Source organism: Geotrypetes seraphini, chromosome 7 (genome assembly GCF_902459505.1).
Source record: "Geotrypetes seraphini chromosome 7, aGeoSer1.1, whole genome shotgun sequence".
NCBI classification, from domain to species: Eukaryota; Metazoa; Chordata; class Amphibia; order Gymnophiona; family Dermophiidae; genus Geotrypetes; species Geotrypetes seraphini.
Genome location: NC_047090.1, coordinates 65,349,405 through 65,366,821, shown reverse-complemented (window position 1 = coordinate 65,366,821; position 17,417 = coordinate 65,349,405). Strand labels below are relative to the sequence as shown.

General features: G+C 48.0%; 1 protein-coding gene across 1 annotated transcript in view; it reads right to left on the bottom strand.

Moving 5' to 3' along the window:
• Nucleotides 1–17,417, bottom strand: part of LOC117363881 (NADH-cytochrome b5 reductase 3) — a 133,175-nt gene that overhangs the window by 33,788 nt on the left and 81,970 nt on the right. The window contains exons 5-7 of the mRNA XM_033952390.1: nt 7,050–7,179; nt 3,806–3,889; nt 3,366–3,451 (exon numbers count right to left, since the gene is read on the bottom strand). Of these exons, the coding sequence (XP_033808281.1) occupies nt 3,366–3,451; nt 3,806–3,889; nt 7,050–7,179 (300 nt within the window). The remainder of the gene's footprint in view (nt 1–3,365; nt 3,452–3,805; nt 3,890–7,049; nt 7,180–17,417) is intronic.

Below are 17,417 nucleotides of genomic sequence, written 5' to 3'. Positions count from 1 at the left end.
TTTAAGAGACAATGGGATGTTCACATGGGATCTCTAAGGGAGTAAAATCAGAGGGGCGGGAATTTGGAATGGCAGACTTGGTGGGCTATAGCCCTTTTCTGCCGTCTTTTCTATGTTTCTATGTTTCATGTCATCTGCCATCTGCCTGAGGAACGATGAAAAGGACAGTTGGTCCGCCGTCGCCGGTCTGCGAGACGGACTAGAAGAAGAAGAGGCTTCAGGCTCCAGAGAGGCCTGCGAGCAACAGGACGAGTAGAAAACCTCAGGGTCCTCGAACTCCGGGCCCGGAGGAGGAGACCCAGTCGAAGCAGCATACCCCAACCGAGGTAATTTCTTCTGAGGCGAGACGGTCGAGTGCCGAGAGGAATGCTTCGAAGAATGTCTGGATCGATGCCCCTCCTGATGCCTGGAAGGGGATCAAGCCCGTCTGTGAGAAATCGGCTCAGACGCCGCCAAGGAGCAGATTGGACTCGATGCCGTCGATCACAGAGGCGGAAGAGTCGGCGCCTCCCCCGACGCCGCCCAGGTTTGATAGGGGGTTCGGAAGAACTCGTCCTGTTTCCTGCTATGCCCAGGACTGGGTGGCCCCGAAGGTGGACGCCACACTGAGTCATGGGGCGGAGTAATCGGTTCCAAGGGAGGCAGGTCACTAAACGAGGCTTTCCTTGAGGGGATGGGCTCCAAGGGAGGCATATCACTAAGGGAGGCCCTCCTCGAGGGAATCGGTTCCAAAGGAGGTATAGCGCTAACGGAGAACCTCCTCGAGGACCCGGACACCGCTCGCCGCTCCTCCTCGCCGAGCAACGAGGTCGTGCGGCGAGGAGGAGGGGGGGGCGGTCCGCCCCTCGAAGCCGAAGCTGGAAGGTCACCCTGGATGGTGGCAATCAGCCGAGGCCCCATGGTCTGCATGAGCTCCACGAACTGAGCCTCCAGAAGGGACCGCAACGAAGCCGATATGGAGGGATCCGCACCAAAAGGGGGCCCTTCCGCACGGTCTCCGCGCTCCTTCGGTGCTGTGTGCTTCTGCTTGCCAGTCTTCGGCACCTTGAGCACCACCGGTGGAACTGTCGGGGTCGATACCTGCTCCGAGGAGACGGAGGAAGGCACCGGCGCCGAAGCCGGGGCCGAAACCGGTGTGAACGATGCCGGTTTCAGGAGGCCCGAAGCACCCATTGATGTCGATGTCGAAGCTGCAGGATCCGATGAAGCTTCCATCTTGAACATGGACTCCCACAGCAGACAGCGGCGCTTAAACACTCTCGCCGTCAGAGTGGAGCAAGGCCGGCACGATTTCGGGAAGTGATCCAGTCCCAGACACTGTAAGCAGCGTCGATGAGGGTCCGTGAGCGAAATCGCGCGCTGGCACTTGCTACACTTTTTAAAACCGGTAATTGGCCGGGACATAGGCCGGAAAAGCTCCGCCGCAAGGTCGAAGGCGCGGGGCCCCAGCCACGCGGCCGACCCGGTATCGGAAGGAAAAAATTTTTTTTTTTTTTTTTTTAAAGAAATCAAAGAAAGAAATAAAGACTAGGCTGACACTCTATGAAGTTACAGGGAAATACTTTTAAAACCAATAGGAGGAAATATTTTTTTTTGCTCAGAGAATAGTTAAGTGCTGGAAGCGTTGCCAAAGGTTGTGGTAAGTGTGGATTGTGTATCTGGTTTTAAGAAGGGTTTTGGACAATTTCCTGGAGGAAAAGTCCATAGTCTGTTATTGAGAAAGACACGGAGCAAGACTTGGATCGGTACCATGGAATGTTGCTATTCTTTGGGTTTTGGCCAGGTACTAGTGACCTGGATTGGCCACCTTGAGAATGGGCTACTGGCTTGATAGACCTTTGGTCTCACCCAGTAAAGCTATTCTTATGTTCTTATGGCCCAGAAATATCAAAGAGAAGACAGGTTAATTTAATCATGTATTTTTAATGAAAATAACTAATGGGCAGACTGGATGGACTGTTCAGATTTATATCTGCCGTCATTTACTATGTTACTATGTGGCGGCAGCCAAAAAAGCAAACAAGATGCTAGGAATTATTAGAAAAGGGATGGTAAACAAGACTTAGAATGTTACAATGAGTATTGCATTAAATTCTGGTCTTCTTATCTCAAAAAAGATATAGCGAAACTAGAAAAGGTTCAAAGAAGAGCAACTAAGATGATAAAAGGGATGGAACTCCTCTCATATGAGAAAAGACTAAAGAAGTTAGGGCTCTTCAGCTTGGAAAAGAGATGGCTAATGGGAAATATAATTGAAGTCTACAAAATCCTGAGTGGTGTAAAACGGGTACTTGTGGATTGATTTTTTTACTCCATCAAATATTACAAAGACTAGAAGACACTCAAAGTTACAGGGAGATACTTTTAAAACCAATACAAGGAAATATTTTTTCATTCAGAGAAAAGTTAAGTTCTGGAACACATTGCTAGAGGATGTGGTAAAGTCGTTAACATAGCTGGTTTAAAAAAAAAGTATGGACAAATAGTCTTCTATTGAGACAGATATGGGGGAAGCCATTGCTTGCCCTGGATCGGTAGCATAGAATGTTGCTACTATTTGGGGTTTTGCCAGGTATTTGTGACCTGGATAGGCCACCGTGAAGACGGGATACTGGTTTAGATCACTGGTCTGACCCAGTAAGGCTATTTTTATGTTCTTATAATTATGCCTTTTAAGAGTCTAAAGATGGAAGTTTGCATACCCAGCAGCTGCATGTTCTAAGGCAGTGGTTCCCAACCCTGTCCTGGAGGACCACCAGGCCAGTCGGATTTTTGGGATAGCCCTAATGAATTTGCATTATATGCAAATCTCTCTCATGCATATTCATTAGGGCTATCCCAAAAACCCGACTGGCCTGGTGGTCCTCCAGGACAGGGTTGTGAACCATTATCAGTGGTTCACAACCCTGATAATGAAATCTGCTCATTTCAAAGTTCATATGTTGGCTCAGAGAAACATTCATTAACAAACTAGGATTTTGGAATTAATTTCAGTTTTCCACCAGTAACCGTACTCTTGGGCTTGCCTTTGGCCTGGGACATCCAGTTTGGATAGATGGAATTTGGTGACAGAAATCTCTCCCCTTCACTTCATAGCAGCCCTGTGAGTGTTTTACAGCAGACCTGAATGAGTTATGCTCTTCATTGTAGTCTTGTAGGACAACTCTGCCTTCTACAGACTTATGTATTCTAAATCATAATAAAAAATTAATGCTGCAGAGAGAATGAGTAATAAGCTAGATCTTCCTGTCCTCTCTGGTAGCCACAGTGAACGGAACAAAATCATAAGATGCTTCCTATTCTACATCCCACTCACAATGGAATTTTTATTACCTTCAGAGAAAAATGAAGAGAGGTTCCAATACCTGGTTAGCAAACAGCAAATAACAAATTGTAGGATCATCTTTGTCCTTCATAATGGCCCGGATAAGTTGCAGCATTGGAGTTATGCCTTAAAATATAAAAATGCACACAATCTTAAATCACAAATGTGAAGACACTTGCACCCACATTTTACCTCCTTCAAAACTGAAAATTACATGAAAATGATTACAAAACGTTGACTACAAAATGTTCAGAAAAGAAATAGACTCTACTTTTCAAGAAATTCCTGCAAACGACTTAATACCGCTAGCTCCTTCCCACTTCCCAATACCCCGAAGCAACCTTATCTACTCTTTATCTCCTCTAGAAATTACCAAATATCTTCTTCTTGTAATACGTTTTTTGGAATTCTTTTGTAATCCGCCTTGAACCGCAAGGCAATGGCTGAATAGAAATCTCTAATGTAATGTAAATTACACACCTGTTCCTCCTGCAATCATTCCCAGACGCTTCACTCGTTTAATAGCAGGTTCTGATTTCTTGTCAGGACGAATTGCAAACGTACCTGAAATTGAATTGTCCAAAAAAGAAAAAACTGACATGAGTGACCATATTTTAAAAAATACAAACCATAATCAGACTGGAAGGCTGCAAGGGTCCAGGCCCTTCACATTATATGTATTGATTGGATAAAAGGAAGTCAGTTGCAGGGTGGATAAATGAGTGGGTTGTTTAATGTTAAAATATGTATATTCAACTTTCCCCCTCCCAATTCGCTGTTTCTCCATTTGCGGTTTCATATAATCGTGATTTTTTCTGGGGAGGGGGAAAATAAAAAAAGCAGTCTTAATTTTAAAATAACCCATATAGTCTCTTGAGACTACGTCAGGAACTCCCTACAGCCATTTCCTCATGGCGATCTGCACGGGGCAGGAGCGTAGGAAGATCGCTCCTGCCCCGAAAGCCCTCTAGACCACCAGGTAAGGCCGGGAAGGCGGCAGGGAGGTGGGGGTGGGTCAGAGCCGGACAATTGCGGTTTTTCGCCATTTGCGGTCCGGCTCTGACCGTATCCCCTGCGAATGACGAGGGAGAAGTATATCTGATTTTTTTTTTTTAATTGAACAAAGAAAAAGGAAACCAAATCAGTTTAAAAGTAAAAAACCAAAACAAACCTCTATCATTTGAATGATGCACTGATCTAGGAAACAGTAGTAATTCTGTTATATGTAGAGTACGCTTCAATCTCACTCAAAAATTCTAACCCATATCATGGGATTATGATATGCAACTTACAGCTGGGATGGAAAGGGAGGTTTTATAGGCCATCCCACTCTATTTAGGATCCACTATAACTCTCTTGTTGCAATCAAATATTTAATCTGCTGTTAAATACCTTCATAAGATCTGGAGGTAATTTGTTCCAGTTCAAAGAGTGGCCATGGTTAGAGTAATGGGCTGAAAATGTGAAAAAAAAGCTTAGTTTCATTCTAAGGGGATAAAGCAATTGGTAAAACTAAACAAAAACGATAACAGTAAAAGTCCATATAAACAGTTCAAATGTAAAAGTCCAAAAGATATATAAAATGAAAATCAATGGGTGTGACTTTTGGTGGTGTAGCGGTATTGTGTGGCGGTGTTTGAAGGTCCTAATCTGGAAATACTGGGCAACTGAAGAATCAACCAGTACCTTCAGGTGGAAAAGATTTTGATTATTCTGTTGCAATGGTGTTTTTTTACCTGCAACACATGTGAAGAATCTCTGAAGAAAGCACATGTTGAAAAGCATATCAATATTTGCAAAAATTGTAGTAAGGATTTCTAAGAATTTATGAAGTGATTATGAAGCAGCCCAACATCGGTCCAAACATGCAAAATATTTTAAGTCAAATTAGTGCATAAGGCAACATTCCAAGGAAAAAAGCAAAATTTCACTATATATTATTTATTTCACTCACTCCACTTATTTGAGTGAATAAAGGACCCCTGAGGAAAATGTTCTCCACTGAAACATGGACCGTTTGGGTCTTCTTGTCTACCACAGATTTTTATTTTGTATATCTTTTGGACTTTAACATTTGAGCTATTGTCCTTATTGCTGCTATTGTCCTTATTTAATAAATTGACTAATCGTCCAGACTGTGTTCCACCTTGTTTAGTTTTTATTTTTGTTGCTTGGTAAAGTAATTAGGATGTGCCTTCATAAGCCCAGCACCGAGGGTATATTTTATTACAGGGTACCTCTGTGGAAACAAAAGTACAGTGGTACCTCGGTTTACAAGTGCACCGGTTTGCGAGTGTTTTGCAAGACGAGCAAAACATTCTCAAAATCGGCACCTCGGAAACCGAGCGCGCCTCGATTTGCGAGCGCCCCCCCCCCCCCCCCCCCCCGCGATCCGGCACCCTCTCCCCCGCCACGACCTGAGGTCCCCCCAACCCACCCGAACCCTCTTCTTACTTTAGTGTAGCCTCCGCACTGGCACAGGCACCAGTATGTCCTGTGCATTGGTACCGGTGCCCGAAGATCTGCCTCCTGTGCTGGGCCTTGAGAATGCGCATGTGAACTCTCAGGCCTTGAGCATGCGCACATGCTCAAGGCCCAGCACAGGAGGCAGATCTTCAGGCACCGGCACCAATGCACAGGACATGCTGGTGCCGGTGCGGAGGCTACATTAAAGTAAGAAGAGGGTTCGGGTGGGATGGGGGGACCTCAGGTCGCGGCGGGGGGGGGGGGCGCTCGCAAATCGAGGCGCGCTCGGTTTCCGAGGCGCCGATTTTGAGAATGTTTTGCTCGTCTTGCAAAACACTCGCAAACCGGTGCACTCGTAAACCGAGGTACCACTGTACTTTTGTTTCCACAGAGGTACCCTGTAATAAAATATACCCTCGGTGCTGGGCTTATGAAGGCACATCCTAATTACTTTACCAAGCAACAAAAATAAAAACTAAACAAGGTGGAACACAGTCTGGACGATTAGTCAATTTATTAAATAAGGACAATAGCAGCAATAAGGACAATAGCTCAAATGTTAAAGTCCAAAAGATATACAAAATAAAAATCTGTGGTAGACAAGAAGACCCAAACGGTCCATGTTTCAGTGGAGAACATTTTCCTCAGGGGTCCTTTATTCACTCAAATAAGTGGAGTGAATAAAGGGAGCAATGCCGGTTCTCGTGGGGGGGGGGGGAGCAGCGCTGCTGGCCTCGGGGGGGGAGGGTGTGGGGTGGGAACATATCAAAGCGAGTTTCCATTATTTCCTATGGGGAAACTCGCTTTGATAAACGAGCATTTTGGATTACGAGCATGCTCCTGGAACGGATTATGCTTGTAATCCAAGGTACCACTGTAGTTTATAAAATAGTCACCCAGAACTAATCCCCAAAGGTGCACAGATTCTCAGGCACCTAAGGCAGGTATAAATGGACACAGATCAGGCTGCATGGTGGTGTACCTGAATTTTATAAAATACACAAGTAGGTAGAGCACATGCACACAAACTATGAAACCCAGAACACTTACCTGCAGCACAGAGAAAGTATGCACCCTTGCATTGGTATGTGAGCTGTTTATATAGCCAAACATGTTTTATAAAAGCTTTTTTCCAAATGTAATACAGACTTTACAGATGGAAAGAGGGGAAAACACTCTAAAGCACAGAGCTTCAAATTCATTACTCAGCCAGCCACTCTTTCAATTAAAAATACAGATCTGACTCAACTGCCCTTACCTTTTCCCTTGTAGACAAGCAGACCACTAGGCCCTCTGAAATCAATGGTATCTCCTATTTCCAGGCTTTCTAGATACTGAGACATCTTCCCTCCTTCAGGAAACTTTAGATGAACTCCTCGGAAGTAAATCTGTGTGATGTATAAAGATAAACCCATGATATAATCTTCTGTAAGTGCACTTTATAAGACTCTGGGCTCCTACTGGTCTACTTACTGTATTTTTCACTCCATAAAATGCACTTTTTTTCCACCCAAAAGTGGGAAATCTTGGTGCGTTTTAAGTAGCAAAGGTACAAAAAAATTACTCCCCCAGTTTAAAAATACCCCTCCCGCCGCCGTACCTTTTTAAAACATCCTGCCTGCTGCACCGCCACACATCCACTACAACTTTGTAAAACACCCCACCCCCTGCACTTTTTTAAAACCCCAGCCCTCCCCCCGCCCACTGTGGTACCTTGTTACAAATAACCTGGTGGTCCAGCGTGATCCCTCTGTCGCTAGCTGTCTCCTCTTATTTCCCAGCCAGCAGTGCGGAGGTCAGGAGCAAAGCTTTCCGCGCTCCCACTTGGGCCCGTGCTGCTTTCTGAATGGCTGCGATTAGTTCTCGCAAGTCCCAAACGGGAGCGCGGAAAAGCAATGTTACTTACCGTAACAGTTGTTATCCAGGGACAGCAGGCAGCTATTCTCACTAGTGGGTGATGTCATCAGACAGAGCCCCGGTACGGACGTCTCACAAGCACGTGTTGCTTGTAGAAACTTAAAGTTTCTAGATGCCCGCACCGCGCATGCGCCGGTGCCTTCCTACCCGGAGATCCGGGCGTGTCTCCTCAGTTCAGGTAGCTAGCCTGAGAAGCCAACCCAGGGGAGGTGGGTGGGACGTGAGAATAGCTGCCTGCTGTCCCTGGATAACAACTGTTACGGTAAGTAACATTGCTTTATCCCAGGACAAGCAGGCAGGTATTCTCACTAGTGGGTGACCTCCAAGCTAACCTCAGTGGGATGGAGGGGGAGTTGGCGACTTAAGAGAATAAATTTTTCAATACTGTTTGGCCAAACTGTCCATCCCGTCTGGAGAGGGTATCCAGACAATAATGTGAGGTGAATGTGTGAACCGAGGACCAGGTGGCAGCCTTGCAAATTTCCTCGATTGGTGTTGATCTGAGGAATGCTACTGAGGCTGCCATTGCTCTGACCTTATGGGCTGTGACCTTACAAGGAAGTGATAATCCAGCCTGGGCATAGCAGAAAGAGATACAAGCCGCCATCCAATTAGAGATGGTGCGCTTTGATACGGGTCTTCCCAACTTGTTAGGATCGAAGGAGACAAAAAGTTGAGGAGTGGTTCTGTGTGGCTTGGTGCGATCCAGGTAGAAAGCCAAGGCACGTTTACAGTCTAGAGTGTGAAGGGCCGATTCTCCGTGGTGAGAATGAGGCTTAGGGAAGAATACTGGAAGTACAATGGATTGGTTGAGATGAAATTCGGAGACCACCTTAGGCAGGAATTTCGGGTGAGTGCGGAGGACCACCTTGTCATGGTGGAATACTGTGAATGGTGGGTCCGCCATCAATGCCTGGAGTTCGCTGACTCTGCGAGCGGACGTAAGGGCTACAAGGAAAAGCACTTTCCAGGTGAGATACTTCAGAGGGGCCCTGTTGAGTGGTTCAAACGGGGGCTTCATGAGGTGGGAAAGGACTACATTGAGGTCCCAAACTACTGGGGGTGGTTTGAGAGGAGGGTTAACATGGAAGAGTCCTTTCATAAATCTGGCGACCACCGGATGGGCCGAGAGGGGTTTCCCTTGTAGAGGCTGGTGGAACGCCGCAATAGCGCTCAGGTGGACTCGTATGGATGTGGACTTGAGCCCAGATTGAGATAGGTGTAGGAGATAATCCAGCACGGAGGATAAGGAAGCTCGCTGAGGTTCCTTTGACTTAGAAACACACCATGAGGAGAATCTGGTCCATTTCTGGGAGTAGCATTGTCGAGTGGCGGGCTTCCTGGAAGCTTCCAAGACCTCCCTCACTTCTTGTGAGAATTGGTGAGGGGTTACGTTGAGAGGAACCAAGCTGTCAGGTGGAGAGACTGCAGGTTGGGATGAAGTAGTGATCCTTGATGTTGAGTAAGTAGTGAAGGAAACACTGGAAGTGGTACTGGTTCCCTGCTGCTGAGTTGAAGTAGGAGGGAGAACCAAGGTTGTCTGGGCCACCGAGGAGCTATTAGAATCATGGTGGCCCGTTCGAGTTTCAGCTTGACCAGAGTCTTCTGGATCAGCGGGAATGGTGGGAACGCATATAGAAATCGTTTCCCCCAGTTCAGTAGAAAAGCGTCTGCCTCGAGGCAATGAGGAGTGTAGATCCTGGAGCAAAACTGAGGCAGTTTGGCGTTGTGGGGAGCCGCAAAGAGGTCTATCTGAGGCGTCCCCCATTGCGTGAAGATTTGGTGAAGGGGGTTGGAATGGAGAGTCCATTCGTGCGGTTGTAGCAGACGGCTTAGTTTGTCTGCTAAGACGTTGTTCTCCCCCTGGATGTATACTGCTCTGAGTAGGGTGTTGTGGCGCACCGCCCAGTCCCAGACTCGTAGAGCTTCCTGGCAAAGGAGGGCCGAGCCCGTGCCTCCTTACTTGTTGATATAATACATGGCGGCCTGATTGTCTGTGCGAATGAGGATTACCATGTCGTGGAGTAGGTGTTGGAAAGCTTGGAGCGCATTGAAGATGGCTCTGAGTTCCAATAGATTGATTTGGTGTAGTCTTTCCGCACTGGTCCAGAATCCTTGGGTGCGGAGACCCTCCAGGTGGGCCCCCCATGCGTAATTCGACGAATCGGTTGTGAGAACTTTCTGATGGGGGGGAGAGTGCATCAGCAAACCTCTGGATAGATTCGAAGAGGTCATCCACCAAAGTAGAGACTGCCGAAGAGCAGGTGTGACTACGATGCGTTTGGATAGTGGATCGGATGTCTGATTCCACTGTGATGCCAGGGTCCACTGGGGGATCCTGAGGTGGAGTCTGGCAAAGGGTGTCACGTGTACTGTGGAGGCCATATGGCCCAGGAGCACCATCAGTTGTCTCGCCGGTAGGGTTTGGCGAGTAGCCACCGACTGGCAGAGATGAAGAAGAGACTCCATGCGTTGCCGAGGCAGGAATGCTCGGAGTCGGGTGGTGTCCAGGACCGCTCCGATGAAGGGGAGGGACTGGGTGGGTTGTAGATGAGACTTGGAGAAGTTGATCTCGAAGCCCAAATTCTGGAGGAAGTAGGTTGTAGCCAAGGCCGCCGAAGTGACCTCTGGGGCTGACGGGGCCTTGATGAGCCAGTCGTCGAGGTATGGGAACACCTGTAGACCCCTGTCCCGGAGTGCTGCGGCCACTACCACCAGGCACTTTGTGAAGACTCTGGGGGACGAAGATAGGCCGAATGGTAGCACTCGATACTGTAGGTGCAGATTTCCCACCCGAAATCTGAGGGACTTTCGGGAGGCCGGGTGAATGGGGATGTGAGTGTAGGCCTCCTTGAGATCCAGGGAGCATAACCAGTCGTTCTGCTCGAGGAGGGGGTATAGAGAAGCCAAAGTCAACATGCGAAACTTCTCTTTGACCAGGAACTTGTTGAGGGCCCGAAGGTCTAAAATGGGTCGCAGGTCGCCCGTTTTCTTCGGGACGAGGAAGTACCGGGAGTAAAACCCTCGGTTCAATTGGTCTGACGGGACCGGCTCGACAGCCCGAAGCTGAAGTAAGGTTTGGACTTCCTGAAGAAGAAGGGCGGTCTGCGTCGAGCTTGAAGGATACTCTCTTGGAGGATGGTCCGGGGGGACCCGGTGGAATTGAAGAGAGTATCCTTCTCTTATGATGGAGAGGACCCATAGATCCGTGGTTATGGCCTCCCATCGGTGGTAAAAAAGATGGAGGCGGCCCCCTATGGGAGAGGCCGAGGTTATGCTCCCGGGGGGGGCGTCAAAAGGGCTGGGGAGCCTTAGGTACAGCCGGTGGCTGAAGTTTTTGCTGAGACTTCTGGGGAGGTTGTCTCTTCGCAGGCTGTCTCGCAGCAGGCGTTTGTCTGGGCATGTAACGCCGCTGGTAAATCAGGGGTGGCCTGGAAGGTCGAGACTGTTGAGGTTTGGGTTTGGGCCGCAGGATGGATTGAAAGGATTTTTCATGATCCGACAGCTTCTTGGTAACAGTTTCGATAGACTCATCGAACAGGTCAGCTCCAGCACATGGTACGTTGGCGAGTCTGTCCTGTAGGTTGGGATCCATATCGATAGTACGGAGCCATGCCAGGCGACGCATAGCTACCGCGCTTGCGGCGGCGCGTGCCGAGAGTTCGAATGCATCGAAGGAGGATTGCATCAGCTGGAGGCGTAATTGGGAGAGGGAGGCTACCACTTCCTCGAACTCGAATCAAGCCTGGTTGTCTATGAACGGAGTGAACTTGCGGAGCACCGGCAAGAAGAACTCCAGATAGGAAGAGAAAAAGAAGTTGTAGTTTAGCACCCGTGACGCCATCATGGAGTTTTGGTAGAATTTTCTACCAAATTTATCCGTCGTTCTCCCCTCTCGGCCCGGCGGTACAGAGGCGTAGACCTGGGAGGGATGAGAGCGTTTAAGAGAGGACTCGACCAGTAGGGATTGGTGGGAGAGTTGAGGGCCCTCGAACCCTTTATGGTGCACGATGCGGTATCGAGCATCGAGTTTGCTGGGGATCGCCGGTATGGAATACGGCGTTTCGAAGCACTGCATGAAGGTCTGGTCCAGTAATTTATGCAAGGGGAGCCGAAGCGACTCCGTTGGAGGGTTAGGTAAATGCATGGTGTCCAGATACTCTTTGGAGTATCTGGAGCCCGTGTCAAGGGTCACATCCAGATCATCCGCCATTTGTCGGAGGAATGATGAGAAGGACAATTGTTCCGCCAGCGTCGGTCTGTGGGACGGGCTGGAGGAGGATGAGGCCTCCAGGTCCGTGGACATCGGGGAGTGACAAGGAGAATCGGGCACCGGTGTCTCCTCGTACTCCGGGCCCCTCGGAGGGGACACCTCTGATGAGGAGTATCCCCTACGTTGCAGTTTTTTCTGCGGTGACACCTCCGAATGGCGTGAGGAGTGCCAGGATGAGTGTCTCGATCGGTGCCCGTCTCGGTGGCGGGACGGGGATCGGGATCGTCTGTGCATCGCATGGTCTCCCGAGGCCCCCAAGTGGATAGGGCTGGAAGCGGTGGATCGTAACTGGGTTTGCGATGCGGGTTCTTGCGATGCTACCCAAGTCTGGTAAGGAGTACGGAAGAACTCTTCCTGACTATGCCCAGGGCTTCGAGTATCGATCGGAGGTCTGGTCCCATGTTGGCGCGGAGGCATAATGGGTTCTAATGGCGGCATATCGGTAAGCGAGGCTTGCCGCGTGGGCATCGCCGCCCTCCCCCGTTCGTCCTCGTCGGTTGTCGAGGTCGAACGGTGTGGGGGAGGGGGAGGGGGCGGACCGCCCCTTTGGATCGGTACCGGGAGGTCACCCTGTATGGCAGCGATGAGCCCGGGTCCGATGGTCTGCATGAGCTCAACGAATTGAGCTTCCAGCACGGACCGTAGCGAAGCCGATAAGGAGGGATCCGCACCGAAAGGGGGTCCTCCTGCACGGACATCGCGCTCCTTCGAGGCCGAGTGCTTCTGCTTAGTAGCTTTCGGCACTTTGATGACCATTGGTGGCACTGTGGAAGGAAGAGGTACCTGAACCGAGGAGACCGGGGCAGGCACCGACGTCGAGCTCGTGGATGGTGTCGGGGCGAGCGCTGCCGGTTTCACCACGCTCGATGCAGGAGGGGTCGATGCCGGTTTCGCCCGAACCGGGGAGGTATCGGATGAAGTGGAGGCTGAGGGATCCTTAGCTGCGTCCATCTTGAACATCGATTCCCACAATAGGCAACGCCGCTTGAATGAGCGTGCCGTAAGGGTAGAGCAAGGCCTGCACGATTTCGGAATGTGGTCAGGGCCCAAACACTGCAAACAGCGCCAGTGAGGGTCCGTGAGTGAAATCGCGCGTTGGCACTTGCTGCACTTTTTAAACCCGGTGATTGGCCAGGACATAGGCCGGAAAATCTCCGCCGCGAGGTCGAAGCCAGTGGGCCTGAGCCACGTGGCCGGCCCGTTCGACCCGCTGGAGGAAATAATCTTCTTTTTTTTTTTTTTTTTTTTACCGCAAAGAAAAGAACTGTTAACTGTAATTAAAAGAAAGCGAAAACGCGGACAAGGAAGGCAAATTTAACTGAATTCAGCTAGCGCATGATGAAGTTGAACTTCTCAGCTCCGCGGAAAAGAAAGAACTGAGGAGACACGCCCGGATCTCCGGGTAGGAAGGCACCGGCGCATGCGCGGTGTGGGCATCTAGAAACTTTAAGTTTCTACAAGCAACACGTGCTTGTGAGACGTCCGTACCGGGGTTCTGTCTGATGACATCACCCACTAGTGAGAATACCTGCCTGCTTGTCCTGGGATAAACTTTGCTCCTGACCTCCGCCCACTTCTGACCTCTGTGCCACTGGCTAGAAAATAGGAGGAGACAGCTAGCAAGAGAGGAAGGGATTTTAAAAGGTACCAGGGGGGTGGGAGGATGTTTAAAATATCAAGACAGCTGTCTAGGGAGGGAGGAATTTTAAAAAGGTATCAGGGTTGGGGTGGGAGTATGTTTAAAATACCAACCTAGAGAACTATCTAGGGAGGGAGGGAGGGATTTTTAAAGGTACGGGGGGGGGGGAGGTATAATTAAAAAAGGTACTGGGGGGCACTTAGGGGGTATGGGGAGATGATTTAAGGAACTGGGGGGGTACGTGGGGGAGTATGGGGGGATGATTTAGGGTACGTGAGGGTTTGGAGCCTGCCTGCCTGTCACCAAGTCGGCCTGCCTGCCACTATAAACGATCTGGACATTGGTACGACGAGTGAGGTGATTAAGTTTGCGGATGATACAAAGTTATTCATAGTAGTGAAGACACAGGGTGATTGCGAAGATCTACAAAGTGACATAATCAAGCTCGAGAAATGGGCAGAGACATGGCAAATGAGGTTCAATGTGGATAAGTGCAAAGTGATGCATGTCGGTAACAAAAATCTCATGCACGAATACAGGATATCCGGGGCGGTACTTGGATAGATCTCCCAGGAAAGAGACTTGGGAGTTCTGATCGACAAGTCGATGAAGCCGTCTGCATAATGCGCTGTGGCGGCAAAAAGGGCAAACAGAATGCTAGGAATGATAAGGGGATCACGAACAGATCAGAGAAGGTTATCATGCCGCTGTACCGGGCCATGGTGCGTTCTCACCTGGAGTACTGCATCCAGCATTGATCGCCGTACATGAAGAAACGCACGGTACTATTCGAAAGGGTCCAGAGAAGAGCGACTAAAATGGTTAAGGGGCTGGAGGAGTTGCCGTACAGTGAGAGATTAGAGAAACTGGGCCTCTTCTCCCTTGAAAAGAGGAGACAGAGAGGAGACATGATTGAAACATTCAAAATACTGAAGGAAATAGACTTAGTAGATAAAAACAGACTGTTCACACTCTCCAAGGTAGAGAGAACGAGAGGGTCCTCTCTAAAGTTGAAAGGGGATAGATTCCGTACAAACGTAAGGAAGTTCTTCTTCCCCCAGAGAGTGGTGGAAAGCTGGAACGCTCTTCCGGAGTCTGTTGTAGGGGAAAACACCCTCCAGGGTTTCAAGACTAAGCTGGACAAGTTTCTGATAAACTGGGACATACACAGATGAGACTGGACTCATTTTAGAGCACTGGTCTTTGACCCGGGGGCCGCCGCGTGAGCGGACTGCTGGGCATGATGGACCACTGGTCTGACCCAGCAGCGGCAATTCTTATGTTCTTACTAGGCCTGCCTGCCTGCCCTGTCCATTCTGTGCCCTGTCCCGGCCTACCATTAGACCACTAGAGGGGGGACAGGGTACAGAGCCTGGCAGGGAGAATGTGGTTCAGAATGGGGGGGTTTTTTTTCTTGTTTTCCTCCTCTAAATCTAGGGTGCGTCTTAAGGTCAGGTACGTTTTATGGAGCGAAAAATACGGTATTTAGCTTTGCAACTGCATAGAAATTAAACACTGAAAAGGAAAGCTGTACTTAAGTTGTTTAATACTTTGTAAAACAGTAGCTTAAAATACAAGGCTGGACCAGAGTGCTGAGAAAAATTTGTGAAACCTATATATAATCATGAGAATTACAAATTCTTACCACGATATCCTTGTTAAATTGAAACCCATCTTTTAAGCAACAAGCAGGGAAAGTATATAGAGCATGGCTCATGGAATTCTTTCAAACCTCTATATATGTCTAGTGATTAGAACTGTTGCCTTAACACCCTGAGGTTGCAAGTTCAACCCCAGCCTGCTCTTCTGTGACTCTGGGCATGTCACTTAGCACTCTATTGCCCCAGGAACCAGTTAGACTATGAGCCTGTCGGAACAGATAGGGAAAATACTTAAGAGTACCTGATCACTATTCAATGCAGGGGTAGGCAATTCCGGTCCTTGAGAGCCACAGACGGGTCAGGTTTTCAGGATATCCACAATAAATATGCATAAGCTAGATTTGCATCTCAAGGAGGCAGTGCATGCAAATCCATCTCATTTATATTCATTGTGGATATCCTGAAAACCTGACCTGCCTGTGGCTCTCAAGGACCGGAATTGCCAACTCCTGATTCAATGTATTATAAACCACTTTGGGTGAATCTTCAGGAAAAGGTGGTTAATAAAGCCAAATAAATAAATATGGTATATGTATGCGAGACTATGGTGTGAGGGTGGGGAGGGTATTTTAGAGGAGTTCTCAACCCAGCCAGTCAGGTTTTCAGAATACCTACAATGAAATGCGAGATAGATTTGTGTACAATGGAGACAATGCATGCAAATTTCTCTTATGCATATTGATTAAGAATATCCTGAAAACCTGACTGGCTGGGTACATCTTGACGACTGGTTTGAAAAACACTGCTTTAAGGGGGCCAAGGATAGTGCCAGTTTGAAAAGAGGATCCTTAACTGCTATGTTTCACTGTATTTAAGCTTCTATGCAGCATAAGATTGAAGCTCTACTCTCATAGAATTGCATTTGGCATTTTATTTGGGAGGATTTTTCTGGAATCTCCAGTTCAAACTGGGCCTATTACAAGGTGTGTGCTAAATTTAAAAAATAAATAAAGAACCCCCCTTGTCACACAATATACACAAGTAGCAGTAGCAGCTTTTCAATTTTTTAAATACAATTAGGCATAATTTTTTTAAATTACTCATCAGCCCAGCCCAAACCAACTGCTGCTCAGAACACATCATGGCTTGCATGTCTGGTTTCTTGGCTTAGAGGGAATATTGGTCCCAAGGGTCTTCTATATATAAAAAAATCCTTCTAGCTCAGGGGTGGGAAACCTCTGTCTTCAAGTTGCAGCCCAGGCAGGATTTTAGTATTTTTCTGATGAATATGTATAACTATTTGCATGCACTCTTTCTATTATGTACAAATAGTTCTCATGCATATTCATTGAAGAAATCCTGAAAACCCAACTGAGTTGCAGCCTACCCTTGCTCTAGATAGTTTCAGATTTCCCGGAAAACTAACATTGTAACTGTAAGCATTATTTCACAAAGTATTTGTATTTCTTTATTTATACCCCTCCTTTCCCAAGGCGGGTCACAGTAAAGTACATACACAAACAGAATCACATACAAAAAATCAAACATCAATATAACATAATAATAATAATCTAAAGCCTCCTAAAATTACAAAGAGGCTATCAGTGCCTTGCATCAAAAAACTATAAATCAAGTCCCATATTTACAGAAGAGATGTTTCTTCAACATTTTCTTAAAACTATATAGTCTTCTAGATGGGAGTGAAATCCAGAGATGCCAAGTTACCCTGATCCAGGAAGGAGACAAGACTTTTTTTTTTAGTAAATCCAAGTTTTCAGAAACATTATACCCAAAAGCAGTGTGGGGAATTAAAGAATAAAGAATGACACAGTGGCTGATACCCGCCAAAACGGTGGGAGAAAGTCATCGTCGCAGTGGGTACGGGGACAAGGCCATTCACCACCCCGTGGAGCGGTGAATGGCCTTGTCTATGCAGTTATGAGAGGGAACTAGTGTGGTCACCGATTGCGATCAGACATCTATCTTCCTTCCTCCCTCCCTCCCCTTACTATGGCGATTTTCTTCAGTCTCCCAGCGCCTGAGCCTGCTTTCATCAAGTTGTGTGTGGCGGCTGAAACTTCTCCTCCGACACAACCGGAAATAGGAAGTTGCGTCAGAGGAGAAGTTTCAACCGCCACACGCAACTTGATGAAAGCCAGCACGGGCAGCTGGGAGACAGAAGAAAACCCAGAAAAT